This window comes from Oncorhynchus gorbuscha, linkage group LG25, assembly GCF_021184085.1.
Source record: "Oncorhynchus gorbuscha isolate QuinsamMale2020 ecotype Even-year linkage group LG25, OgorEven_v1.0, whole genome shotgun sequence".
Lineage (NCBI taxonomy): Eukaryota > Metazoa > Chordata > Actinopteri > Salmoniformes > Salmonidae > Oncorhynchus > Oncorhynchus gorbuscha.
Window position 1 is genome coordinate 25,348,343 of NC_060197.1, and position 26,702 is coordinate 25,375,044.

At 43.3% G+C, this 26,702-nt stretch overlaps 2 protein-coding genes and 1 long non-coding RNA gene across 7 annotated transcripts in view; 2 read left to right on the plus strand and 1 right to left on the minus strand.

Annotated features, from left to right (window-relative positions):
* The first annotated feature begins 660 nt into the window (after positions 1 to 660).
* LOC124014340 (purine nucleoside phosphorylase-like) lies at positions 661 to 7,885 on the plus strand. The gene is made up of 6 exons (XM_046329201.1): positions 661 to 960; positions 1,703 to 1,872; positions 2,233 to 2,336; positions 4,510 to 4,685; positions 6,672 to 6,862; positions 7,055 to 7,885. Exons 1-6 carry the CDS (start codon positions 938 to 940, stop codon positions 7,270 to 7,272), a joined length of 882 nt encoding a protein of 293 aa, XP_046185157.1. The 5' UTR covers positions 661 to 937; the 3' UTR covers positions 7,273 to 7,885.
* A 562-nt stretch (positions 7,886 to 8,447) lies between these two features.
* LOC124014338 (calpain-1 catalytic subunit-like) overlaps positions 8,448 to 26,702 on the minus strand; it is a 36,142-nt gene continuing 17,887 nt past the window's right edge. For all 4 annotated transcript variants that reach the window (XM_046329200.1, XM_046329197.1, XM_046329198.1 and 1 more), the window contains 18 exons: positions 22,353 to 22,486; positions 21,900 to 22,068; positions 21,525 to 21,608; positions 21,212 to 21,297; positions 20,354 to 20,428; positions 20,035 to 20,195; positions 19,774 to 19,934; positions 17,835 to 17,846; positions 15,544 to 15,755; positions 15,387 to 15,426; positions 15,094 to 15,159; positions 14,941 to 14,998; positions 13,451 to 13,515; positions 13,242 to 13,310; positions 12,874 to 12,952; positions 12,534 to 12,650; positions 10,159 to 10,217; positions 8,448 to 9,643 (listed from right to left, as the gene is read on the minus strand). In XM_046329200.1, the coding sequence (XP_046185156.1) occupies positions 9,617 to 9,643; positions 10,159 to 10,217; positions 12,534 to 12,650; positions 12,874 to 12,952; positions 13,242 to 13,310; positions 13,451 to 13,515; positions 14,941 to 14,998; positions 15,094 to 15,159; positions 15,387 to 15,426; positions 15,544 to 15,755; positions 17,835 to 17,846; positions 19,774 to 19,934; positions 20,035 to 20,195; positions 20,354 to 20,428; positions 21,212 to 21,297; positions 21,525 to 21,608; positions 21,900 to 22,068; positions 22,353 to 22,486 (1,674 nt within the window). In that variant the 3' untranslated portion in view covers positions 8,448 to 9,616. The remainder of the gene's footprint in view (positions 9,644 to 10,158; positions 10,218 to 12,533; positions 12,651 to 12,873; positions 12,953 to 13,241; positions 13,311 to 13,450; positions 13,516 to 14,940; positions 14,999 to 15,093; positions 15,160 to 15,386; positions 15,427 to 15,543; positions 15,756 to 17,834; positions 17,847 to 19,773; positions 19,935 to 20,034; positions 20,196 to 20,353; positions 20,429 to 21,211; positions 21,298 to 21,524; positions 21,609 to 21,899; positions 22,069 to 22,352; positions 22,487 to 26,702) is intronic.
* On the plus strand, positions 22,368 to 25,590 carry LOC124014341. 2 transcript variants are annotated; one of them, XR_006835006.1, is made up of 4 exons: positions 22,368 to 22,502; positions 22,967 to 23,036; positions 23,198 to 23,295; positions 25,531 to 25,590. It is a non-coding gene; the product is annotated as an uncharacterized LOC124014341 (long non-coding RNA). The 2 variants fall into 2 exon arrangements; XR_006835005.1 differs by lacking the exon at positions 22,368 to 22,502 and adding an exon at positions 22,521 to 22,757.

Below are 26,702 nucleotides of genomic sequence, written 5' to 3' on the forward strand. Positions count from 1 at the left end.
TGGTAGATCCAAAGAAGTAAAAACAAAAATTAGCTACTTTTCTCTGTCTTTGCTCATTTCTGCCAAAGATCAGGTTGCAACGTTTTTACATGGGTTTTGCGCGCGCTTCCATGTGTTTTCTTTAACTGTGTCGGTGCCGATAACCCAAATATTGCAATAATCATCGGTGGGTTGTGATGAGAGAAGTATATCGAGTCACGGGTGATATTCAAAACAAAGGCATAATTCATGTCCAGGCTGTTGAGTCACTTCCTTGTGTGAATCCCCATCATCATATTATATCTTGTCGATACATAAAATGCTGAAAAGTAAAGCGCAGATACGTTTTTTAAAAACTTTCGCTTTTTCAAGTGATCAACAGCAGATGGTTCGTATGAAATAGGCGTGGTACAATTACACCCCATTGTTGATAAATATTTATTTGAAGCTTCTGATGTGCTGAACATTCTGAAGAGGCGTTTCGGGATTTGCCCTAGAATAAACTCAAACTGATGCACCACATATTTCCACCAGTCACAGTGCATTATTTCTGTCCAAAATTGCACAGTTTAAAGGAGGTGTGCTGTGCAGACCAATCCAAACCTCGGGATCTATTTGCGTCACTCAGGGGGAGGGATAACAGAGACGGGCTCGGTCTATAACTACGCGGCTGACTAAACACTGATCAGCGAATCAAGCGCCAAAGCATTTCAGCAGTTAACTGAAAGGCTACTAAACAGCTCAACGGTTTTCAACTGAAGATTTTGACCGTTTAAACGATATAACATTATTATAAATAGGCCTATCACTTTAATGTATTTATTTTAAGTTTACATTTGTAAGGATTTTTTCTGCTTGACGTTTTGCCGCCAGACAAGTCTATCTGCTGCAGTTACATTAAGCCAATTGATAAATCGCTGCTTTTGAGAGGATACAAGAGACATTACATTACTTTATCATGTTTCCAGATTCAAGCACCGGGTGAGTAGCATAGACTATTAGATAAATTTTATTAATTCCTTTCGTGTTCTGGACGCGCTTCTCACATTGTTATGCGGGCAAGTGCGTAGCCTAATAGGCAATTGCATCATTATATCATTGTATTTACTAACAGTACTCAGCTGCAACATGTATTCAATGTGGTGCTACTGTAGGTCTACCACACATGGTCAACTGTGCAAGTGGAGGATGTGTGTGTGTGTGTGTGTGTGTGTGTGTGTGTGTGTGTGTGTGTGTGTGTGTGTGTGTGTGTGTGTGTGTGTGTGTGTGTGTGTGTGTGTGTGTGTGTGTGTGTGTGTGTGTGTGTGTGTGTGTGTAATTTTAGATGAAACACCAGAAATGGATTTGTGTGGATCGGACGAGTCACATGCGATTGGGGCAGCAGAAAGAATTTGATATTTTCATTGAGATTAAATGACAGTTGAAATCATGTTATCGAATAAGAAAAAACATATCCTCCCGTGTGTGTGTGTCCCTGGGAGATTCGACACTATGGAGCCTCACACTCATTAACACACAGACTTAGATTATTGCTCAGAAAACATATGTTTAATAAGGACACACACACACTTCAACTTCCCATAGACACTCTGAAACACCCCGTGGCACATCAGCTATGTGTCGTGATCGCATTGACCACGTCATCCATTTGTTTTTATTATAAAGTATTACTATAAGTAAATTATATTCTAACGTCTATCTCTCTTATTTCTGTGAGTTTCAGGTACAGCTTCGAGGACTGCAAGGCCACAGCAGACTGGCTGTTGGCCCAGACCTCCGTTCGCCCCGTGGTTGGCATCGTGTGTGGTTCAGGAATGGGAGGACTGGCTGACATGCTGAAAGACCAAGTGGCATTCAACTACAAGGACATCCCCAACTTCCCCCAGAGCACAGGTTTGTAGTAGTAGTGTATATCTGTCTACTTGTTTTCTTATTTGGTGAATCTGCATTGCAGATGTACAGGGCAAGGTATATGAGGTCTACGTTGGCCATGTTACCTAACCAGGGAGAATTCTGGGCTCCGATTATAACCTATGAAAAACAGCTGCACTCTTAGGAAAAAAAGGGTTCCAAAAGAGTTCTTTGGCTGTGCCCATAGGAGAACCCTTTTTGGTTCCAAGTAGAACCCTTTTTTATTCCAAAAGGGTTCTCCATAGAAATCGCCTTTTTCTTCTCAATGTGGTTCTATAAGATGTTTTCTGATTAGTTGCTGTGCGTCGTCAGTGTATTCTAATTGGTTGTTGTATGTTACAGTGCATGGCCATGCTGGACGCTTGGTGTTTGGGACACTGAAGGGAAGGCCATGTGTGTGCATGCAGGGACGCTTCCACCTGTACGAGGGATACGCCATCCAGAAGGTATGTCTGTCTACCAACATACCGTGTGGAAACTGTAGGATTCAGACATATGGTGTTCTTCTGCATTACTTTAAATGATAGGTAGAGAAGATGGCTTCATTATTATGCCTTTCTTGACAACAAGATGAGTCAGTCAAATACACAGGTAAAATATACCATACATAGAAGTAAAGAGAATAAAAACACATGGTATTAAATCAACTAGCCCAGGTATTCCCAAAGTGGGATACGCGCAATGCTGTCGGGGGTACATCAAATATATATATTTATTTTTTCCCCCACATTTTTAAACAGTACATTTATATTTTCCAACGGGGCTATACATTTGGGTGATAAAAAAAAAAAATCTTCCCTGTGTAGCCTCATTTCACTGCCCAAAATAAAATTAAACCATCTAGTGTTCAGCAAAATCACAATACAATGTCAAATACAGGTAGCCTAGTCAAGTAATTAACATCCAATCACGTTACTCTCTCACGGGAAACCTTCACTCTTGCGCAGACATTTAGAAACGAAACGTAACCATTTGAAAAATAAGCCACCGGAGGTTTCGGAGTGAAAATAAAGACTACTTTTGAGTAGTAAGACGTGTTTAAAAGCAACAGATACCATTAATAAGAAAGGGCTAGAAGATTCTTATATGGTGAGCTACCGAGTGGCGAGGACAGGCAAGCCCCATATTATTGTGGAGGACAGTCAAAAGTTTATACACACCTACTCATTCAACGATTTTTCTTTATTTTTTATATTTTCTACATTGTAGAATAATAGTGAAGACGTCAAAAGTATGAAATAACACATATGGAATCATGTAGTAACCAAAAAAAGTGTTAAACAAATCCATATGTGTTATATTTGAGATTGTTCATAGTAGGCACCCTTTGCCTTGATGACAGCTTTGCACACTCTTGGCCTTCTGTCAATCAGCTTCATGAGGCAGTCCCCTGGAATGCATTTCAATTAAGAGGTGTGCCTTGTTAAACGTACATTTGTGGAATTTCTTTTATCTTATTGCGTTTGAGCCAATCAGTTGTGTTGTGACAAAGTAGGGGTGGTATATAGAAGATAGCCCTATTTGGTAAAAGACCATGTCCATTTTATGGCAAGACCAGCTCAAATGAACAAAGAGAAATGATTGTCCATCATTACTTTAAGACATGAAGGTCAGTCAATGCGGGAAATTTCAAGAACTCTGAAAGTTTCTTCAAGTGCAATCGTAAAAACCATCAAGCGCTATGATGAAACTGGCTCTCGTGAGGACTGCCACAGGAAAGGAAGACCCAGAGTTACCTCTGCTGCAGAGGATAAGTGCATTAGAGTTACCAGCCTCCGAAATTGCAGCCCAAATAAATGCTTCAGAGTTCAAGCAACAGACACATCTCAACATCAACTGTTTCGGAGGAGACTGCGTGAATCAGGCCTTCATGGTCGAAGTAGTACAAAGAAACCACTACTAAAGGACACCAATAAGAAGTAGAGACTTGCTTGGGCCAAGAAACACGAGCAATGGACATTAGACCAGTGGAAATCTGTCCTTTGTGAGACGCAAAGGAGGTGAACAGATTATCTCCGCATGCGTAGTTCCCACCGTGAAGTATGGAGAAGGAGATGTGATGGTGTGGGGATGCTTTGCTGGTGACACTGTCAGTGGTAAAAATGAATTCAAGGCACACTTAACCAGCAATGCTACAACAGCATTCTGCAGTGATACGCCATCCCATCTGGTATGTGCTTAGTGGGACTATCATTTGTTTTTCAATAGGACAATCACACAACACACCTCCAGGCTGTGTAAGGGCTATTTGACCAAGAAGGAAAGTGATGGAGTGCTGCATCAGATGACCTGGCCTCCACAATCACCCAACCTCAACCCAATTGAGATGATTTGGGATGAGTTGTGCCGCAGAAAAAGCATCGAACAAGTGAAGAAAAAGCATCCAACAAGTGCTCAGCATATGTGGGAACTCCTTCAAGACTGTTGGAAATGCATTCCAGGTGAAGCTAGTTGAGAGAGGTGTGTGGAGTGTGCAAGGGTGGCTACTTTGAAGAATCCAAAATATATTTTGATTTGTTTCACACTTTTATTTGGCTACTACATGATTCCAAATAATGAAAAACCCTTGAATGAGTAGGTGTGTCCAAACTTTTGACTGGGAATGTATGCGTGTTCCAGATCACCCTGCCTATGCGTATCTTCAGCTTGCTGGGCGTAGAGACGGTCATGCTGACCAACGCTGCTGGCGGTCTCAACCAGGACTTCAAAGTGGGAGACATCATGATCATGAAAGACCACATCAACATGCCCGGCTTTGCTGGCAGCAACCCACTTGCTGGAGCAAACGACGACAGGTAGACTTGGCAAGTGTGTGTTTGTGCGTGCGTGTGCATGACAGAGAATTTTGTTTAACTTCTTTACGCTCACAATAGTTATTTGTAGGGATACACTGATATGACATTTTTGGCAGATACTGAGATCCAATATTTTCCTTGCCAAAAAACCTGATACCGATATTTAATACTTTAGTGGCCTTTTAAGCATTCTAGTACAGTTAAATAGTTGAAACACACACTAACCAAAAAGTAATTTTTTTGGCATTCACGTATGTCTCCATTACCAGTGAAACATAATCAAAACCTATTTCTTTCACTTACTTGCTGTGCTGTTTCGTCGTTAGTTTGTTCTGTCGTTTCATTCTCAACCAGGATTTCATCGTACATGTCAAGCAGTGAAGTTTCAGCTCAGTCTGTCCGTCTTGTGGCCTCTCTTCCTCGGTGGGCACTGTCACTGTGTCCGTTTCCATCTTGTCCAGCTGTGTATGTAACATTTCACGTAAACCCCGTTTCTTGTCTGCGTCGAAGTAGCGGTACTTGTACCTAGCATCGAACATGGTGGCGACACAGTGAAGAGGCTCAGAGAGAATGACACCTAATCGCTTGTTCACAGCCTCAAGTTTGCATCCCACGGTCTGTCTGCAGTTTTGTGGAGCAGGAGTTTCAATGCCACAACATCACGTCTGCTGCAGTTTGATGAGCTTATTTCTCGAGTCAGTTGTTCGAATGGAGCTAGGAGTGTGTTCATGATTCCAAGTTTCAAACATGTTCTCAAATGCCATTGAAATGACAACAGAGGTAGAGAACCAGGACATTCGTGAGCATGCAATACGGCTTTGCTCAGTACGAAATCCTCGTTGACCCACTGTGCTGTCAGACTCAGCATGCTCATGGGGCTGACATCGCTCGTCCAAATGTCGGTAGTGAAGCTAATAAGAGTGACGCTCATTGCAAGTAGCTCATGGAGGTGAGTTTCAACAATACTGTGTAACTCCGGTAGGGCAACATCTGAAAAATAGTGGCTACTTGGTGGTGTGTACCTGGGCTGTCAAGGGCAATGAATTTCATTATCTTGGCATTAATGGATTTCGCCTTTGAGTTGTCTCGCTGAAATGTTCTTGCTCTTTCAAATGACTGCTCGACTTCAACTTGTTTAGTTGTTGGAAGTGTGCACTTTTGTTTCTATTCAGCTTTTTTTCCGAAGTAGTCGCTGAACGTCTGGGGGGGTGATACACTTTCAAATGAGTAATTAGGTTTGTGGTATTGAAAGATTTCACTTTCTCTCCTCCTCGGGAAATAACAGCAGCACAAACGTTGCAGGTGGCCTTTTTGTTATCTTCCTTCGAAACACCAAAATAGATCCACACGGCAGACATTGTGGGCTCGGTTAGGAACGGCGTGTTGCACGTGTGGCGCTGTGTTTTTCGTGGCGTCATTACGTCATCTACCTACGTTGTATAGGTATGCACGTCATCTACCTACGTTGTATAGGTATGCACGTCATCTACCTACGTTGTATAGGTATGCACGTCATCTACCTACGATGTATAGGTATGCACGTCATCTACCTACGATGTATAGGTATGCACGTCATCTACCTACGTTGTATAGGTATGCACGTCATCTACCTACGTTGTATAGGTATGCACGTCATCTACCTACGTTGTATAGGTATGCACGTCATCTACCTACGTTGTATAGGTATGCACGTCATCTACCTACGTTGTATAGGTATGCACGTCATCTACCTACGTTGTATAGGTATGCACGTCATCTACCTACGTTGTATAGGTATGCACGTCATCTACCTACGTTGTATAGGTATGCACGTCAGCTTTGACATCGGATTTGCACATCGGCGTTAAACTAGATTTTCCAATGTTGGCATTTTTAGCTAATATCGGCCTATTCCCATATGCTTACCTATTTACCGTGCATCTCTAGTTTTGTGGCATTGAGGTGTAACCATCTCTCCCTTCCTCCCTCCCTCTCTCACTTTCCTAGGTTCGGTGTGAGGTTCCCCTGTATGTCTGACGCGTACAACAGAGAGCTGCAGCAGCTGGCTGTGGATGTGGGACAGGAACTAGGCTACGGTGACTTCCTGCGCGAGGGCGTATACTGCGTCCTGGGCGGGCCCTCATTCGAGACCATCGCGGAGTGTCGCATGCTGCACAAACTGGGAGCTGACGCTGTCGGCAAGTCTCATCTCCACCGTGCCTTCCCCTAGTCTTAATCACAAGACCGTCACAATGCTCCGTTCATTGCATTTGACATATTGAACTCAAAATCTTCCCTTATATTGAGGGAACATAACTGACGCGGTTATCAAACGTATTTTCCCGATGTCTGTACTGCTCTAACGTTCTTTCTCTCCCTCTCTCTCTCAGGCATGAGCACGGCTCACGAGGTGATCGCGGCGCGTCACTGCGGCATGCGTGTGTTCGCCCTATCCCTGATAACCAACAGGGCTGTGATGGACTACGACAGTGAGGAGAAGGCCAACCATGAGGAAGTCCTTGAGACAGGCCAGCACCGCGCCATCCAGCTGGAGAAACTGATCTCTACCATGGTCACCCGCATGGAATACAACAACACCAACGCCTAAATGAACGAATGGAACCAACCACCACTCATGGAAATAGAATTCCTACAATGGGAATCCCATTTAAGACAATGGGTGGACTGGCGGCCATTTTGAGTGTACCAATGCAGTGTAAGTGAAATTGCCTTGGTTTGAGGTGCAAAACCCATTCTAGGAATTCAATTTCTATGGTAAAACTGGCTCTAGATCAGTAGAAACCGACCGCCTTGAAGTTATGAAACCCAATGACCTGCTTTTGACACAAGGTTGCCTGCTCTGAGAGCTGTGTGGAACAGTCACTTACTGGCAGACCTCTCACGCTCACAGTCCCTCTTTTTAAAACATTCTTCCCATTTTCAAGACGATGGTGTACATTCCTATCATGCGCGACTCTACAGGCTGTCTCAAAAATGTTTATCGTTATTATTATTGTCTATTATAAGTTGATAATGTTGAGCTGCATGTGTAAATGTCTTGATTTAACTTAACAATGAGAAAGCTATGGATCTGCTGTACATGTCTTTTAACTTATGTATCCTGTCTAATGTACATTAGTTGTTGACATAAAGTGTTATTTTTGCTCTTGTTCTTTTTTAAATATGAATGTGCTTACTAAAGTTTGTATTTATTCATGTGATCAAGTCGATTGGAGGATTTATTGGTTAATGATATTGAAGATTGTCTATTATAGCGACAAGATAGTCAAACGACCGTTCTAACAATGGAAATAAATGTTCTCAAAGATGGAAGGCAGAAGGGGGAAGGTGAGATCAGGTTGGACCATTCTAGCCAATGAGAGGGCATATACGCATGTGAACAACAGTAGTTTTTCTCAAAGTGGCCTGAATGCCATCACTTACATCAGTACATTTGTAACAGCTGAAACATTATGAAACTTCTATTCGATCAAATACGCTTAATGTAAATCGACACACTCTCCATAGACCTCCCCACTTGGGTCCATTTATCACACAGACAAATTGTGGGCGGAGTAAATCCTCTCGCTTCGCCCTTTCCCCCCTCTAATACTCACTTGTGTGAATTATAAGTTCAGAAAAGTTTGAGGAAGAAACTTGGGAGTATTCTTCGTGGGTTTATACATTTACAATGGGACACATTCCATGAGTCTGATATTGATTTTTGGAAGAGATGTTAGCTTTGCTCAAAACCCAAATTATGACATATCCACATGAATATAATTGTGTTCCGGAAAAGTTTATTGAAGTTTTGTATAGATAGAAATGGAAAAGGTACATAATTCCATAATAAGAGCGAGCATAACACAATTCCAGAGTGTGCACTGTAAACAACAGTCGTGATTGCATAATGCATATAAGACATTTTATTATCAATCTACACAGAAAAATGGCAACTATAGAATTGAATGTCATGGCAATAAGAGTGTCATACTGTTTCTGGTTCCCTCAGTCTATTTGGCAAAATGTATCCAACTGTACTTTACCCTCCTCCATCCATGAATACATCTGACATTACATGCGATTAGGTTGATGCCTGCTATTCCAATCAAAAATCAGTTATCGCTTATAACCTACATCCCAAATACTAAAACACAAATAGCCACTGGGCACACACTGGTTGAATCAATGTTCCCCATGTCATTTCAATGAAATGACGTTGAATAGACGTTGACTTGACATCTGTGCCCAGTGGGTAGTTTCATGTTCCCCTTGGAACACTAAACCTTTTTTTTTTTAAATAAAAAGCTGGGATATCCTTGAAGTGTCTTTGGCATCCGTTAAAAATGAGGATATCAAGTTTTGAGTATGCGGCATTACAAGGATATTGTGTGGGTTTTCCCACTGAAAAGTACTGACATATACGACTTCTAAAACAAATTGTCATGCCGGTGATTCAAACCTCTATGGATGATGAAGTACTTCCAAATTACAATAGCACTTTGCCTTCTTTCTCAGCAGAGAAAATCCTTTTGACCCAAACTCCATGCCAACACCCCCATTGCCTATTCCTGAAACACAGGTCACAAAATTGCTTCCAAAAGGAACGTTGAAAATATGACAAGGCAATTGTGAAAATTGGCACAATATGTAAAACAAAAACTTTAGGAAGTTTCCTTCCTTATCCAATAGGAGGCAGTATCAAAATTCCCTGCCGTCTTCCTCTATGTTGTGGCGCCATGTGAGTGGAGTTGTCTCCCTCTGTTTCTAAGGTAACAGGCAATGTTTTGGCACATGATCCCCATCTTAAATGTTGTAAACATTACTCAAGTTTTTAAAAGTTTTTTTTTATCCATGGATCCCTGCAGTGCAGAGAGGAAGAGCCAGAGAAAGGCACTTCTGAAATTACATTAGTGTAGTCTGGTGCAATAACATCAGTGAGTCCATCATCTTTAGGCAAACATGGTCAGGGTGATCCACTGTAGACAGAGGAGGGGGAGAGGTAGAGAGAGATGCAGCGAGAGAGTACAGAGGAGAGGGAGAGAGCACATAGTCACTTTAATAACTCTACCTACATGTACATATTACCTCAACTAACCAGTGCCCCTGCACATTGCGTCTGTACCGGTACCCCCCTGTATATAGTCTCGCTATTGTTATTTTACTGCTGCTCTTTAATTACTTGTTACTTTTATTTCTTATTCTTATCTGTATTTTTTTTTAACTGCATTGTTGGTTAGGGGCACGTAAGTAAGCATTTCGCTGTAAGGTCTGCACCTGTTGTATTCGGCGCATGTGACTAATAACATTTGATATGATTTGATTTGACTTTTACGTCATCAGAACTTTGCTCATTATGAATAGTGACATAAGAATCACATGACAAGGAACCCCTTTCAACTGTGTCGGCTAGCTATGACTGAGACAACACTCTTATACTCCGATCAACTGAACAACAAAAACGTAACAGAGAGATAGAAATGTGAGATCAGACCTGGAAGAAGTTGAGTTCTATGACTCCATCAGAATCGGCGTCCATCGTCTTGAAGGTTTCTGTAGGTACAGTAGTGTTACGAAAGTCAGTTAAAAATGTAAAGCACCCATATACGAATATGACATTCACTATTCTGAACATTTGGATCAAGATCATACATCATTGGCCAATCTGAAACATCCGTGTAAAATATACCTTATACAAGGACATCGTATGGATGATGAATATCATCTATCTAGAAGTTGACTCGGTGAGTGAGTTTATAAGGAAGTGCATTGGAGATGTTGTACCCACTGTGACTATTAAAACCTACCCTAACCAGAAACCATGGATGGATGGCGGCATTTGGGCAAAACTGAAAGCACGAACCAACGTATTTAACCATGGAGGTCTGGGAATATGGACGAATATAAACATTGAAATTTTTCCCTCCGCAAGGCAATCAAACAAGTGAAATGCCGGTACAGGGACAAAGAAGTGTCGCAATTCAACGGCTCAGACACAAGACGTAGTCTCACTGACTACAAAAAGAAAACCAGCCTCGTCACGGACACTGACGTCACGCTTCCACACAAACTAAACACCTTCTTTGCCCGCTTTGAGGATAATACAGTGCCACCGTCGTGGCCCGCTAACAAGGACTGCACCCCCCCTCTCCTTCTCCGTGGCCGACATGAGTAAAACATTTAAACGTGTTTACCCTCGCAAGGCTACTGGCCCAGACGGCATCCCTAGCCGCGTCCTCAGAGCATGCGCAGATCAGCTGGCTGGTGTATTGACGGACATATTCAATCGCTCCCTATCCCAGTCTGCTGTCCCCACATGCTTCAAGATGGCCACCATTGTTCCTGTTCCCAAGAAGGGTACAGGAAGAAGTAAATGACTAGTAGCACCCCGTAGCACTCACTTCTGTCATCATGAAGTGCTTTGAGAGACTGGTCAAGAATCATATCACCTCCACCATACTGGCCACCCTAGACTCACTTCAGTTTGCATACTGCCCTAATAGGTCCACAGACGATGAAATGCCATCACACTGCACACTGCCATATCCCATCTGGAGAAGAGGATTACCTATGTAAGAATGCTGTTCATTGACTACAGCTCACCATTCAACATCCTAGTATCCTCCAAGCTCATCATCAAGCTGGAGACCCTGGGTCTCAATCCCGCCCTGTGCAATTGGGTCCTGGACTTTCTGACGGGCTGCTCCCAGGTCGTGAAGGTAGGAAACAACATCTCTACTTCATTGACCCTCAACACTGGGGCCCCACCAGGGTGGGTGCTCAGCCCCCTCCTATACTCCATGTTCACCCACGACTGCGTGGTCGACCATGCACGCCTCCAACTCAATCATCAAGTTTGCAGATGACACAACAGTAGTGGGCTTTATTACCAACAACGATGAGACAGTCTACAGGAAGGAGGTGTGGGCACTCGGAATGTGGTGTCAGGAAAACAACCTCTCACTCAATGTCTACAAAACAAAGGAGATGATCGTGGACTTCAGGAAACAGCAGAGGGAGCACCCCCCTATCCACATCGAAGGGACAGCAGTGGAGAAGGTGGAAAGTTTTAAGTTCCTCAGCATACAAATCACAGACAAACTGAAATGGTCCACCCACACAGACAGTGTGGTGAACCTCAGGAGGCTAAATAAATTTGGCTTGGCAGTCAAAACCATGACAAACTTTTACAGATGCATAATCGAGAGCATCCTGGTTTGGCAACTGCACCGCCCTCAACCACAAGGCTCTCCGTAGGGTGGTGCGGTCTGCACAACGCATCTCCGGGGGCAAACTACCTGCCCTCCATGACACCTACAGCACCCGATGTCACAGAAAGGACAAAAAGATCATCAAGGACAACAACCACCTGAGCCACTGCCTGTTCACCCCGCTATCATCCAGAAGGCGAGGTCAGTACAGGTGATTCAAAGCTGGGACCGAGTGACTGAAAAACAGCTTCTATCTCAAGGCCATCAGACTGCTAAACAGCCATCACTATCACTGGCCACTTTAATAAATGGATCACAAGTCACTTTAAACAATGCCACTTTAAATACTGCTACTTTAATAATGTTTACATATCTTACATTACTCATATCATATGTATATACTGTATTTTATACCATCTATTGCACCTTGCCTATGCCGCTCGGCCATCACTCATCCACATATTTATATGTAAATATTCTCATTCACCCCTTTAGATTTGTGTGTAGTAGGTAGTTTTTGGGGAATTGTTAGATTACTTGTTAGATAATACTGCACTGTCACAACTAGAAGCACAAGCATTTCGCTACACTCGCATTAAACATCTGATAGCCATGTGTATGTGACCAATAAAATGTGATTTGATTTGACTGTACTCACTGAACATGGTCTCCAGCCTAACCAGGCAGGTAACAAAGTTGTCAAAGTCAACTGTCAGGTCGGCCTCAGTGTAGCGCAGAATGATCAGCTGGAACAGGTGGTTCTTCAGCTTGAAGCCTGATGACACAGACAGAAAATTGACAAAGGCAGGAACCATTTAAAATGGCTTTAAACCCTCCAGATATGCTTTCATAGGGAACAATGGATGAAACGTATGCATTTCTATTTTCAGTTATTGTCGGTTCGTCAGGTGTCCGTACTGTGGCTAAATAAAAGTAGTGATGATGCACTACAGAAGAAAATAAAACAGATTGAGGTTTAAGGGAAAGAGCTACTGGACCTGCTGCCTCCAGAGCCATCCTCATCTCATAGGAACTCATGGTGCCTGACTTGTCCAGGTCAAACTGACGGAATACAGTCTGGTAGAGAGAGAGAGAGAGAGAGAGAGAGAAAGAGAGAAAGAGAGAGAGAGAAAGAGAGAAAGAGAGAGAAAAAAAAGAGAGAGAGAGAGAGAGAGAGAGAGAGAGAGAGAGAGAGAGAGAGAGAGAGAGAGAGAGGCAGAGAGGGACAGAGAGGGACAGAGATTGAGAGGGAAACGAGTGCAAATGCTCTACGGAGACTGGACAAGGAACTAATGACGAGAGCGAAGGCTCAGTTCAAGCGAATGAAGCAAGTGAATAGGGGAACAGGATTTTCAGCTCGGCTCACCAGGTATCGTTTAATCTTCTCCCACAGCACGTGGAACTCTGCCAGTCCCAGTTTACCACTACCATCAGTCTGAAGGACACGGTCAAGGAACCCTGTTTATACAGACAGTCACAGAGAGAGACCAGACAGAGAGAGCAGACAGATGCCGAAAGACCAGACAGATGGGACTAGTACTGTATAAAGACTTGATTGAAGTACACCAAGGATACGTCCATCAGGTTGATCATAGTGCGACAAGCTTCCGGTCCAAATCCATCGGTCTTCAGATCTTTGTCTGTATGTGTGTGTGTGTGTGAGAGACAGAGAGACAGAGACAAATAGATTTATACGCATCTGTAAAATCCAAATCTGCCTGGAAGGACCGACAGTGTGGGTCTCCGTTCGAAGGATTGTGAGTAGGCTCACATATACACAGATACAGTGCATTCGGAACGTATTCAGACGTTTCTATAAATGATTTGCAAATGTTTTTATTTTAATTACCTTGCCTGAAACAATACCTTCCCTACTTAAATAAAGGTTCAATAAAAAACGTAAGTATTCAGACCTTTTGCTATTGATCATCCTTGAGATGTTTCTACAACTTGATTGTTGTCCACCTGTGGTACATGTAATTGGTTGGATATTATTTGGAAAGGCACACACCTGTCTATATAAGGTCCCACAGTTGACAGTGCATGTCCGAGCAAGAACCAAGCCATGAGGTCGAAGGAATTGTCCATAGAGCTCCGAGACAGGATTGTGTCGTGGCACGGATCTGTAGAAGAGTACCAAAAAATGTGTGCAGCATTGAAGGTCCCCAAGAACACAGTGGCTTCCATCATTCTTAAATGGAAGAAGTTTGGAACCACCAACTCTTCCTAGAGCTGGCTGCCCAGCCAAACTGAGCAATCGCGGAAGAAGGACCTTGGTCAGGGAGGTGACCAAGAACCAAATGGGTCACCCTGACAGAGCTCCAGAGTGCCTCTGTGGAGATGGGAGAACCTTGCAGGACAATCATCTCTTCAGCACTCAGGCCTTTATGGTAGAGTGGCCAGGCAGAAACCACTCCTCAGTAAAAGGCACATGACAGCCCGCTTGGAGTTTACCAAAAGGCACCTAAATACTCTCAGAACACGAGAAGCACGATTCTCTGGTCTGATGAAACCAAGATTGAACTCTTTGGCATGAATGCAAAGCATCACGTCTAGAGGAAATCTGGCACCATACCTACAGTGAAGCATGGTGGTGGGCGCATCACGCAGTGGGGATGTTTTTTTAGCGGCAGGGACTGGGAGACTAGTCAGGATCGAGGGAAAGATGGACGGAGCAAAGTACAGAGAGATCCTTAATGAAAACCTGCTCCAGAGCGCTCAGGACCTCAGACTGGGGTGAAGGTTCATCTTCCAACAGGACAACGACCCTAAGCACACAGCCAAGGCAACACAGGAGTGGCTTCAGGACAAGTCTCTGAATGTCTGTAAATGTGATTTTTACGATTTTTTAAATTTATAATAAAAGTGCAAAAAAAAAATGTTTTTGCTTTGTCATTATGGGGTATTTTATGTAGATTTGTCAGGATAATATTTTTTTCTTCAATTAATTTGAGAGTAAAGCTGTAACATAACAAAATGTGGAAAGAGTCAAGAGGTCTGAATACTTTCCGAATGCGCTGTATAAAGCACAATACTATGTTCTAATTCTATTCCTAGGGACTCACGCTTACTGATGATCCTGTTGAGTATGGTCTGCAGCTCTGTGGCACTGATCTCCATGTCCTGTAGACACAGAAACAGAGCATGAGGAAATACTACATTTCCCATCGGCCCAATCGCCCTGCTGTCCCCTCACTTCCCCTCCAGAGTCTCCTCACCTCCCCAGCCAGCTGTCTGAACAGACTCTTGAAGCCAGCGTCAATCTGGCTCTCGTCCAGCTGAGACTGAAACAGAGATACAGAGGAACGTCAACTCTTCTTTCTTGTTGGTAGTACTGGTGTTGGCATGTTACAGTATGGGCTTGTTAATCAAACAGGATTCTCCATGGTCTGCATCTGAAATGGAGCCCTATTCCCCACACAGTGCACTACTTTTGACCAGAGCCCTAGTCAAACGTAACACACTATATAGGGAACAGGGTGCCATTTCAGCCCTTGTCTCTTCCCCTCACCTCTGCAGGAAGTTCAGCTGTGACTTCATCATCCAGCTCTCTAACACAGACAGAAGAGAACACTATTATCAATGTCCTTACACTAAATTAATTGCCTTTCTATCGTCCATAATCTCCTAAAATGTCCTGTTCACCACTCTGTTTCCATATTACTCACTCTGAGTTAGCTGGTTTCTCAGAGAAAACCCTGAGGACAAAGTCTCCCTCCTTCTGGGGTTCGAAGGTGGAAGGGACGATGATGTACTCCCCGGCGGGCAGCTGGAAGCGAGAGCTCACCTCTCTCAGGTTGATGAAGAGCTCAGAGCGGGCGCTGGAACCGTGCGTCAGGAAGAAATCTCTCTTCAGGTGGATGCCTGATCTACCCACGTACTGAGAGGACAGGGAGAACAGGGGGAAAATGAACTCACTAACCCCTGACCTCTAACCTCTAACCCCTGATCTGCCCACATACTAAGGACAGAGGGCAGGAGAAACCAGTATGAGTGAGTTCGTTAAACTAGGTGAACCTAACCCATGTACTGATAGGATGGCGAGAAGGGAAAGCTCTGTGTGTGAATTTGTTTAATGACCTCTAACCCTTGACCTCTAACCCCTGTCCCGCCCGCATACTGAGAGGACAGAGAGAAACGGAAAGCACCCCTGACCTCTAATCCCTGACTTTATGTCTATGCTACCATAGAAATGAGGAGAATGCTACCATGCATCTCCATATGAGACAATTGGCTGTGAGCCTAAGCACAAGCTACATTGACCTTTGAGACATGCATGTCAATATAGGCCTTTTGGCTACATTCCACTTCAGCTATGACACACTGTCCAACAGGTTCGTAATGCACTGTCCAACAGGTTCGTAATGCACTGTCCAACAGGTTTTTAATGCACTGTCCAACAGGTTTTTAATGCACTGTCCAACAGGTTTTTAATGCACTGTCCAACAGGTTCTTAATGCACTGTCCAACAGGTTCTTAATGCACTATCCAACAGGTTTTTAATGCACTGTCCAATAGGTTCTTAATGCACTGTCCAGCAGGTTTTTAATGCACTGTCCAACAGGTTTTTAATGCACTTTCCAACAGGTTTTTAATGCACTGTCCAACAGGTTCTTAATGCACTATCCAACAGGTTTTTAATGCACTGTCCAATAGGTTCTTAATGCACTGTCCAGCAGGTTTTTAATGCACTGTCCAGCAGGTTTTTAATGCACTGTCCAGCAGGTTTTTAATGCACTATCCAACAGGTTTTTAATGCACTATCCAACAGGTTTTTAATGCACTGTCCAACAGGTTCTTAATGCACTGTCCAACAGGTTCTTAAAACCTCTTTGGGCTAGGGGGCAGTATTTTCACATCCGGATGAAAACCGTGCCCAAATTAAACTGCCTGCTACTCAGGCCCAGAAGCTAGGATATGCATATTATTAGTAGATAGAAAACACTCTGAATTTTCTAAAACGTTTTGAATAATGTCTATGAGTATAATAGAACTGATTTGGCAGGCGAAACCCTGAGCACAATCCAAAAATGTTGAGCTCAATGTGTTTTCCCATTAGTTTTCTATGGTAATCCCTTTTTAATAGAAATATGCTTGCAGTTCCTATGGCTTCCACTAGATGTCAACAGTCTTTAGAAATTGGTTAATGTTTTTCCTTTGAGAAATGAAGAAGTATTCCTTTCCTTTCCATGTGTCACATAAAGGGAGTCAAGTCTTTTGGAGCGTGCAACCTGGAACGCGCTTCACTTTGTTTTTGTCTAGTATTGAACACTGTTTATCGCGTCTTAATTTTTTTTGATTATTTACGTTTTAACATACATAAGTGTGGTTTAGGAACAATGTTTGGACAAATGTTTGGACCAAGTTTTAGAGATAACTTATTAGATACTTTGTAGTCATGTTGGGCGAGTTGGAACCGGTGTATTTCTGAATCAAACGCGCCAAATAAATGGACATTTTGGGGATATAAAGAAGGAATTCATCGAACAAAAGGAACATTTGTGATGTTTCTGGGACATTTTGGAGTGCCAACAGAAGAAGATCTTCAAAGGTAAGGCATGAATTATTTCGTTATTTCTGACTTTTGTGTCGCACACATGATTTGTATGTGTTTGTATGCGGGGTGCTGTCCTCAGATAATCACATGGTTTGCTTTCGCCGTAAAGCCTTTTAAAAATCTGACATGGCGGCTGGATTAACAACAAGTTAAGCTTTATTTTGATGTATTACACACGTATGTTTTGTGAATTTTATTGTTGTCAAATCAATCCCGTTACCGGGATTCGAGCGGGAATGGGGGCGAAGGGATCCCTAAGAGGTTTGAATGCACACTCCAACAGATTTTTTATGCATTAAATATCTCTCAAATACAGTTATGCTGTCCAACAAGTGTTTCAATTATTACACAGTTACATCACAACCCAATGTAAAATAATACTGGCCAGCAGAAAATACATACCTCATTAGGAACCTGTAGAAAGACACAGAAAGACAAGAGTTAGATAGAAACATACAGTCAATCCTACTGCCTTGCAAAATATGGAAAAAGAAGAAAACGTCTCTTGCCTCTGTTAGGGTCAAATTGTGGGTGAAAGAGATAAGAGACTAGTCAGACATACCACTATAAATCAACTTGGGGAGTGGACATTTACTGCTGAGCCTTTAGATAACACGGAAACAACGTTTGTATAGCTGTGGATGCATGGGCTTGGTCTCATGAGTAGAAGGTAATGACTAAGGCAGTTCCATCACAGGGGTTTGACTACAAGCACGATAAAAGCATGATAAAAGCAACTTGGACTTTTCCTATTTTGCAGAACTCAGGAGAGACATCAGTTGTATGTGTGATGTTTGATCTGTCTACAGCTGTATTTAGATTTTTTTTTAATTGTGCACATTTTGAGTCTTTCTTATTTGTTAAGTAAAAAACGGAGCACAGAAAAACGGAGCCAACATTTGGCGAGCTTGCCAGGAGGGAGTGAGTGCAACGCCACTGCACTGAACCTGAACCACCTTCTCTGATCACCAAATTGTAAGGTAAGCAGACACCTGTTATATCGAAGTCCGTAATTTAAAAGAAGTGGGTGTTCAGTGTTTCGCTGGTATGTAAAAGCGCCACCTCCCTCTTGTAATTATAAAAACAAAGGAACCTAAAAATGTGCCTGTATAAGTCAATGAATGTGTGGTAATTGTTGTATGTCAATGTGTGTTATATGTTATATGTATTAAGAACAGTAGCTCGCCTTCTTGCGTGTTGGGGGTGCTGGGGTAACTTCCGGAAGGGTACTCAAAAGTAGTTGGGGAGCAGAAGCTGTATCTAGCGTGAAAGTTCTGAAACGGGCGATAACCTATGGGGCACCTTTAAGATAGAAATAAACTGTCGTCTGTCCTTATGTGTTTGTTTGGTGTGAGTGAAATGTGCAGTGGGTGGGGAGATGAACGAATCGAGAACTGGTTATTTGGTCTGAGGACTGAGAGCTGTTATAAGTGGATTTTTGATAAAGAGGAGGATGAGGAACAGCATGTAGATAAAGGCATGACATTGGAATAGCATAAGAAAGGGATTTTTGGAAGTGATGACGACAGAAAGGAGTTCTGTCATTGTTTAAGAAAAGGAGGGTATGATAAAGATAATACCTAAAGACGTATATTACCCTACACCCTGAGGAACTAGTAAAACCCTCAACATATTTTGTATGAGTTGAAATACGACCTATAATTACTTGCAGAAGGATAGTTAAGGAGCCTTTTAAGTGGAATTGACGTTTTGTTTTATGGGCATATGAGAAGACAGTGGAGGAAATAGAGTTCAATCTGATACAACACCCACTGACATTATTGCAAGTTAGATAATAGGTAGGGAAGGCTAACATAGGGCACCTACACCATTATCATTACACGGCTGACTTGTCAAATAAAACCAAGCTTTTTTATTAGGTAATGGCTCAATGGTGGAATAAAACGTTAGGAGTAGGACAGAAGTTATTTGAATAAAAGGTTGAACATATTTGTTAGTGACACTTTCCTACCATAGGATAGTATAGGAAATGTACAACCCTTAGTATACTTGTAAAATTATTACAAGGAAGTTGAGCTCTGTAGAGATTTCCATAGAAAATGACTTTGTGACGCTATCCTCAGGGGACACTGGTGAATAATATACTACTGTTAATCTACACCCTTAAGATATAATATTAGGAATTGAAGTCGAGCATGCAGTTGTCTATGTGAGGCCCGTGTGTGAAATATATTTGATTTTATTAGAACCATTTACTATAGCCTGGAGTAAGTGAGAGTAGAATTCGGATTTCAGTATTACCCACTGTTGTTTAACACACACTGAAAGGAGATAGAGAAGAATTGATCTAGGCATATTCATACATATTACACCCCAACACCTCGTAAATGGCAAATCCGATGGTCTCCATGTCCTTGCCCTCCTTGCGTTTCTTTCTCCGGTCCTTCTGCATCAGCGCCACCAGGAAGCTGCAATCTGATTGGCCGGCTGTGTCGGGGTGCTGCAAGTCGATCTTGAATTGTGGGTTGATCCAGAATGTGGCTAAGTATTGTGTGTGTGGGGGGAGGGGGGGGGGGAGTTATCAGAAGACATTTTCTTATCAACTGTGTACCACTTCTTTATATCCTCCCTCCCTCCTTACCAGGAAAGTTCCTGCAGCCCCCGGCCGTGCTGCCCCTCCTCCACTCCCCCTGGTAGACGGCTGAGCTCCACTTCTTCTGCTGGTTGGCCTCCAGGGCGTCTGCTGTGAGGTTACAGATCTCCAGACGCGTAAACTCACGCAGGAAGTCGCTGAATGACATCCTGAGAGGAGGGATTTAGAGAGCGAGAGGTGCAAGGCAGGGGAGGGGGAAGGGGAGAGGAAGGGACCGTCTGTCGTGTTTATGACGCAATAACTCACACATTCTCTCAAGTATCGTACCCAGAGGCCATCAGACTTGGTGACACAAATACACACTCACCAGAACTCTCCGTCCTCACTGCGGTTCTGGAGTCGCCCTCTGACTGACCGGTCCACGCTCTCCCACTCTCTGGAGCTAAAATATTCGCAAATGAAATTACATTACCAACTGTATTCCATATCAAAAGGGATAGAAAACCATTCTCACTAGTTACACAGTAGGATATGTAATATGACACCTGCAGTATAAAACCACTCTCACTAGTTACACAGTAGGATATGTAATATGACACCGGCAGTATAAAACCACTCTCACTAGTTACACAGTAGGATATGTAATATGACACCTGCAGTATAAAATCACTCTCACTAGTTACACAGTAGGATATGTAATATGACACCTGTAGTATAAAACCAGTATAAAATCACTCTCACTAGTTACACAGTAGGATATGTAATATGACACCTGTAGTATAAAACCACTCTCACTAGTTACACAGTAGGATATGTAATATGCCACCTGTAGTATAAAACCACTCTCACTAGTTACACAGTAGGATATGTAATATGGCACCTGTAGTATAAAACCACTCTCACTAGTTACACAGTAGGATATGTAATATGACACCTGTAGTATAAAACCACTCTCACTAGTTACACAGTAGGATATGTAATATGGCACCTGTAGTATAAAACCACTCTCACTAGTTACACAGTAGGATATGTAATATGACACCTGCAGTATAAACCACTCTCACTAGTTACACAGTATGATATGTAATATGACACCTGCAGTATAAAACCACTCTCACTAGTTACACAGTATGATATGTAATATGACACCTGCAGTATAAAACCACTCTCACTAGTTATATGATAGGCAACATGAGAGGTGTATAGCAGTGTTTCCTTCTCTTACTTGTCACTCCAGGCACCAGTCCACTCTATCTCTCCCCAGGGGTTGCGGATGCGGACCAGTTTGGTCATGTTCCCCCTGTACACCACCTGATGGAGAGGGATACTGCATTACACAGATGTATTGTAGCTGGGGAAATGTCCAACCTTCTGTCAATTCAATCAATGTAGTTGATGTACAGGTAAAGGTAGAGACGTTTGTATTCGTTTTAATGCTGTCTTTTGTGTCCGTCTGTTCCGGAACTCCACTAACACATGATGCAATTGGGGGAATTGACCCCTGAGTGCCACTCGAACCAGAGCAGTCCTTGGCTCACCTCGTCGACCCCGGTCACTGAGTAGGCGTGACCTTTCACCAGCTTCTTAAAGGTCACAGCCTCCATGTCCTGACTGCCGGTGATCTGGGGACAGAAGACAGAGTCCGAGTAAGCGTTTCACTGTGCTGTTTACACCTGCTGTATCCCGGTGCACGTGACATCCGTTGACTTGATTTGATTTGAGAGGATACACACACAGGGACTCTTGACACACTTTTACATGTTCCAGTCAGGGACATGATATGACAAAGTCTGTGAAAATGATGACGTCATGCGAAACATCCTGGTTCTTAGCACCGCGTTACGCTGATTAAAATAGGCAGTGTTTTCTATGACATAATCGAAGAAATGAACGTAACAAATTTGAGTACTGACGTCTATGGAGCAGCCCAGCAGCGATCCTCTCTCCACGGCCCGGCTGATGATACTGTAGAGGTCAGAGGGCGCTTTCCTCAGCTCATACATCTCCGTTACCCCTCCTGTGAAGTCCTCAAAACCCTCTGATGTGCTGCCTCCCGACAGGGCCTCGTAACAGCCATGCAGCCTGCAACGAGGGTGGACAATTCTGTATCACAAGACTATTTAAAAACAGACATTTCTGTACAATATACACACACAGGACGTATTCATATAGACATATCATTTTACATCATTTGTATTTACATTTTGGTCATTTAGCAGACGCTCTTATTCAGAGCGACTTACAGATCTCATAACCCATACCAACATATACAGAGTGAAATAAATGCAAAGCCCATGTATACAATCCTTCTAACCACCCTCTTCTCTCCTTTTTCTAAACTCCTCCCATCCCTCATCCCGCCTTACTTGGCGTAGGCTTTCTCCAGCAGGGCGCTCCAGAATTCTCCTCCCTCGGCAGAGTGGACAAAGAGTAGCTTCCCATCCTTCACCGGCAGCCTGTCATCGATCACCACCTCCACCCACTCCCCATACTGCCAGAACTACAAAACACAGACAGTAGGGAGACTATCAGAACTACAAGACGCAGACAGTTGAACTACAAAACAGACAGTAGACCTACAACACACAGACAGTAGAAATACAACACACACACATTAGGGAGACTACCAGAACTACAACACACAGACAGTAGAAATACAACACACAGATAGTAGGGAGCTCAATATCACTACCTTTACCCACTCTCCAACCTGCCACTGCAATCTGAATAGGGATAGGATGAAGTGAGATGCAGCTAAGCACTGATTTAAGGTCAGTTTTACATGTAGTGTATTAGTAATGTATTCGTTCTTGGTGCTTGTGCAAAGTAGCACAAGCACCAAGAACGAATACATTTAACATTGAAGACAAGCTCTGATTTCCCCTCTAGTGGTGAGGGTGAACTGATCTCAGAACTGTGCCCAGGGGGTAACTTCTAACCAGAGCGGAGCGTTTACTCACTTACACCCAATGACCAACAGGTGACAGAAGTGGCATTAGAACAATATCATCATCCGGCTCAACAGGGAAGAGGGAGGAACTAAGACCGAGGTAACAACCACAGGAATTTATGGCAAGATCTTGAGCAATCACGCTATCTTCCTTCCAATACACATGGGTTCCATGTAGCCTGCCGACACCACTATGATGTTAGTATGCTTTTAGAGGGAGAAATACAGGCTGTCCAATAATGTATGTACCATTCTCCTCAGCTGCACGTAGCTAACTGATGCAGACCTACGCCAAGGCAATATAGCTCCACCACCAGAAAATCACATCAGGGACACCAGAACATTATATAGAGTTTGAGGTATGTGGCTCTGGGATACATGAATGTAACAATACTGAAGTGTCAAAACCAGCGGTGACAATGACACCTAATTAGATTCAAACTGTTTTGACTCGTGACTTCCAAACAGTGGCAGGGGGGGGGTGTAGAGCATAGAGCCACAGCTGAGCTGTTATTGTGTGTGTGTGTTGGGGGTTGGTGGTGGTGGTGAGAGAGACAGGGAGAGATAAATGGTTAATTTTGCATGCTCTGCAGGGCTAAAGTGACTGCTGGGAATGTACGGTCGACTGCAGAACAGGATCACATGATCGGCTGGGTTGACACAGAAGTATTACAACACCCCCTACGCCCACCAACACACACAGAGGGGGAACCAAACCATGAGCCACTGTCTACCCTGTTAGCCTTTATGGGGCAAATCCTAACTTCCACGTTAAGTAGAAAAGTGAACATTTGATGTAGGTGGAAGTTAGGGTTGAATACTATCAAAACTATCTCTTACAGTATCTATTTAGCAGTGTAGAGGTCTGTTCCATATAAATACCAATCAATTTGGGAACCGAATTGCATACTAGTCCAAAGGACAGGAGAATTGAACTAAAATTGACCCCAACGCTATCACAACGCTATCTGATGTAAACACACCCAGTGCTGGCGACAAGGAAAGTAAACCAAATATCCACATCTGCGTAGCAAGCTTGAGGGAGTGTAGTTTGTCCTAGAGCCGCAGCACTTCAACTGTGCAGTTCCTTTCACCTTCTGATAATAATATCCTATCACCAACCTAGAGATTTTCAAACTGAAAATTACAGGCATACTGTAGTCTGTTTTACGATACAGGATTTGTTGAGTCTCACAGCTCATCTCTGCGCCTAGCTAAGCACATACCGCATTCCCAGAATCTGCAGCACAGCTCCCCCTTTGTCTGGCTAAACCAATTAGAACATCCAATTACATTTGGGAGGATGAGTCACCCAGGCGTACGAGATCTGGCACAGGATCAGGAGATCTCAACAAAACACTATTATTGGGTTTAGACGGTGTGTGTGTGTTAATTTGTATCTTTGTGGGGACCAGAAGTCCTCACAAGGATAGTGGAACCGGGAAAAATCGGAAAAATCTGGACATTTTGCCGGGTCCCCACAGAGAAAAAGGCTATTTTAGGCTAAGGGGTTAGGTTTACGGTTAAGGTTACAATCAGGGTTAGGGTTAGAATTAGCAATAGGGGTTAGGTTTAGGAGGTGGTGATAGGTTTAGGGTGGTTAGGGTTAAGGTTAGGTTAAGGGAAAACAGGATTTTGAATGGGAATACATGTTTCGGTCCCCACAGGGATAGTAAAACAAAGTGTGTGTGTGTGTGTAGAGGGAGATCTCAACAGAACAATGTATTACTGGGTTTAAACCTTCAACTGTTAACTAACACACAGGCCACACAATGCAGGAAGGGATATATGGTGAATTAGATCACATGCACATAGAGTTGAAGTCGGAAGTTTACATACACCTTAGCCAAATACATTTAAACTCAGTTTTTCACAATTCCTGACATTTAATCCCCATAAAAATTCCCTGTCTTAGGTCAGTTTGGATCACCACTATATTTTAAGAATGTGAAATGTCAGAAAAATAGTAGAGAATGATTTATTTCAGCTTTTATTTCTTTCATCACATTCCCAGTGGGTCAGAAGTTTACATGCACTCAATTAGTATTTGGTAGCAGTGCCTTTAAATTGTTTAACTTGTGTCAAACATTTCAGGTAGGATTCCACAAGCTTCCCACAATAAGTTGGGTGAATTTTAGCCCATTCCTCCTGACAGAGCTGGTGTAACTGAATCAGGTGCCGTCCCTAGGAGGGGTGCTTCACTTGAGTGGGTTGAGTCACTGATGTGATCTTCCTATCTGGGTTGGCGCCCCCCCTTGGGTTGTGCCGTGGCGGAGATCTTTTTGGGCTATACTCTGCATTGTCTCAGGATGGTAAGTTGGTGGTTGAAGTTATCCCTCTAGTGGTGTGGGGGCTGTGCTTTGGCAAAGTGGGTGGGGTTATACCTTTCCTGTTTGGCCCTGGGTATCATCGGATGGGGCCACAGGATCTCCTGACCCCTCCGTCTCAGCCTCCAGTATTTATGCTGCAGTAGTTTATGTGTCGGGGGGCTAGGGTCAGTCTGTTATATATGGAGCACTTCTCCTGTCTTATCCGGTGTCCTGTGTGAATTTAAGTATGCTCTCTCTAATTCTCTCTTTCTTTCTCTCTCTCAGAGGACCTGAGCCCTAGGACCATGCCTCAGAACTACCTGGCATGACTCCTTGCTGTCCCCAGTCCACCTGGCCGTGCTGCTGCTCCAGTTTCATCTGTTCTGCCTGAGGCTATGGAATCCTGACCTGTTCACCGGATGTGCTACCTGTCCCAGACCTATTATTTGACCATGCTAGTCATTTATGAACATTTGAATATCTTGGCCATGTTCTGTTATAATCTCCACCCTGCACAGCCAGAAGAGGACTGGCCACCCCCCATAGCCTGGTCGCTCTCTAGGTTTCACCCTAGGTTTTGGCCTTTGGCCAAGTTTTTCCTAGACAACGTGCTTCAACACCTGCATTGCTTGCCGTTTGGAGTTTTAGGTTGGGTTTCTGTACAGCACTCTGAGATATCAGCTGATGTACGAAGGGCTATATAAATAAATTTGATTTGAGGTTTGTTGGCCTCCTTGCGCACACACGCTTTTTCAGTTCTGCAATTTTCTATAGGAGTAAAGTCAAGGCTATGTGATGGCCACTCCAATACCTTGACTTTGTTGTCCTTAAGCCATTTTGCCACAACTTTGGAAGTATGCTTGTGGTCATTGTCCAGTTGGAAGACCCATTTGCAAAAGCTTTAACTTCCTGTCTGATGTCTTGAGATGTTGCTTCAATATATCCACATCATTTTCCATCTTCATGATGCCAACATAATGCTGCCACCCCCCGTGCTTCACAGTTGGGATGGTATTCTTCAGCTTGCAAGCCTCCCCCCTTTCTCCTCCAAACATAACGATGGTCATTATGGCCAAACAGTTCTATTTTTGTTTCATCAGACCAGAGGACATTTCTCCAAAAAGTACAATCTTTGTCCCCATGTGCAGTTGCAAACCGTAGTCTGGCTTTTTATGGCGGTTTTGGAGCAGTGGCTTCTTCCTTGCTGAGTGGCCTTTCAGGTTATGTCGATATAGGACTCGTTTCACTGTGGATATAGATACTTTTGTACCTGTTTCCTCCAGCATCTTTACAAAGTCCTTTGCTGTTGTTCTGGGATTTATTTGCACTTTTCGCACCAAAGTATGTTCTTCTCTAGGAGACAGAATGAGTCTCCTTCCCTTGCGGTATGACGGCTGCGTGGTCCTATGGTGTTTATACTTGCATACAATTGTTTGTACAGATGAACGTGGTGACTT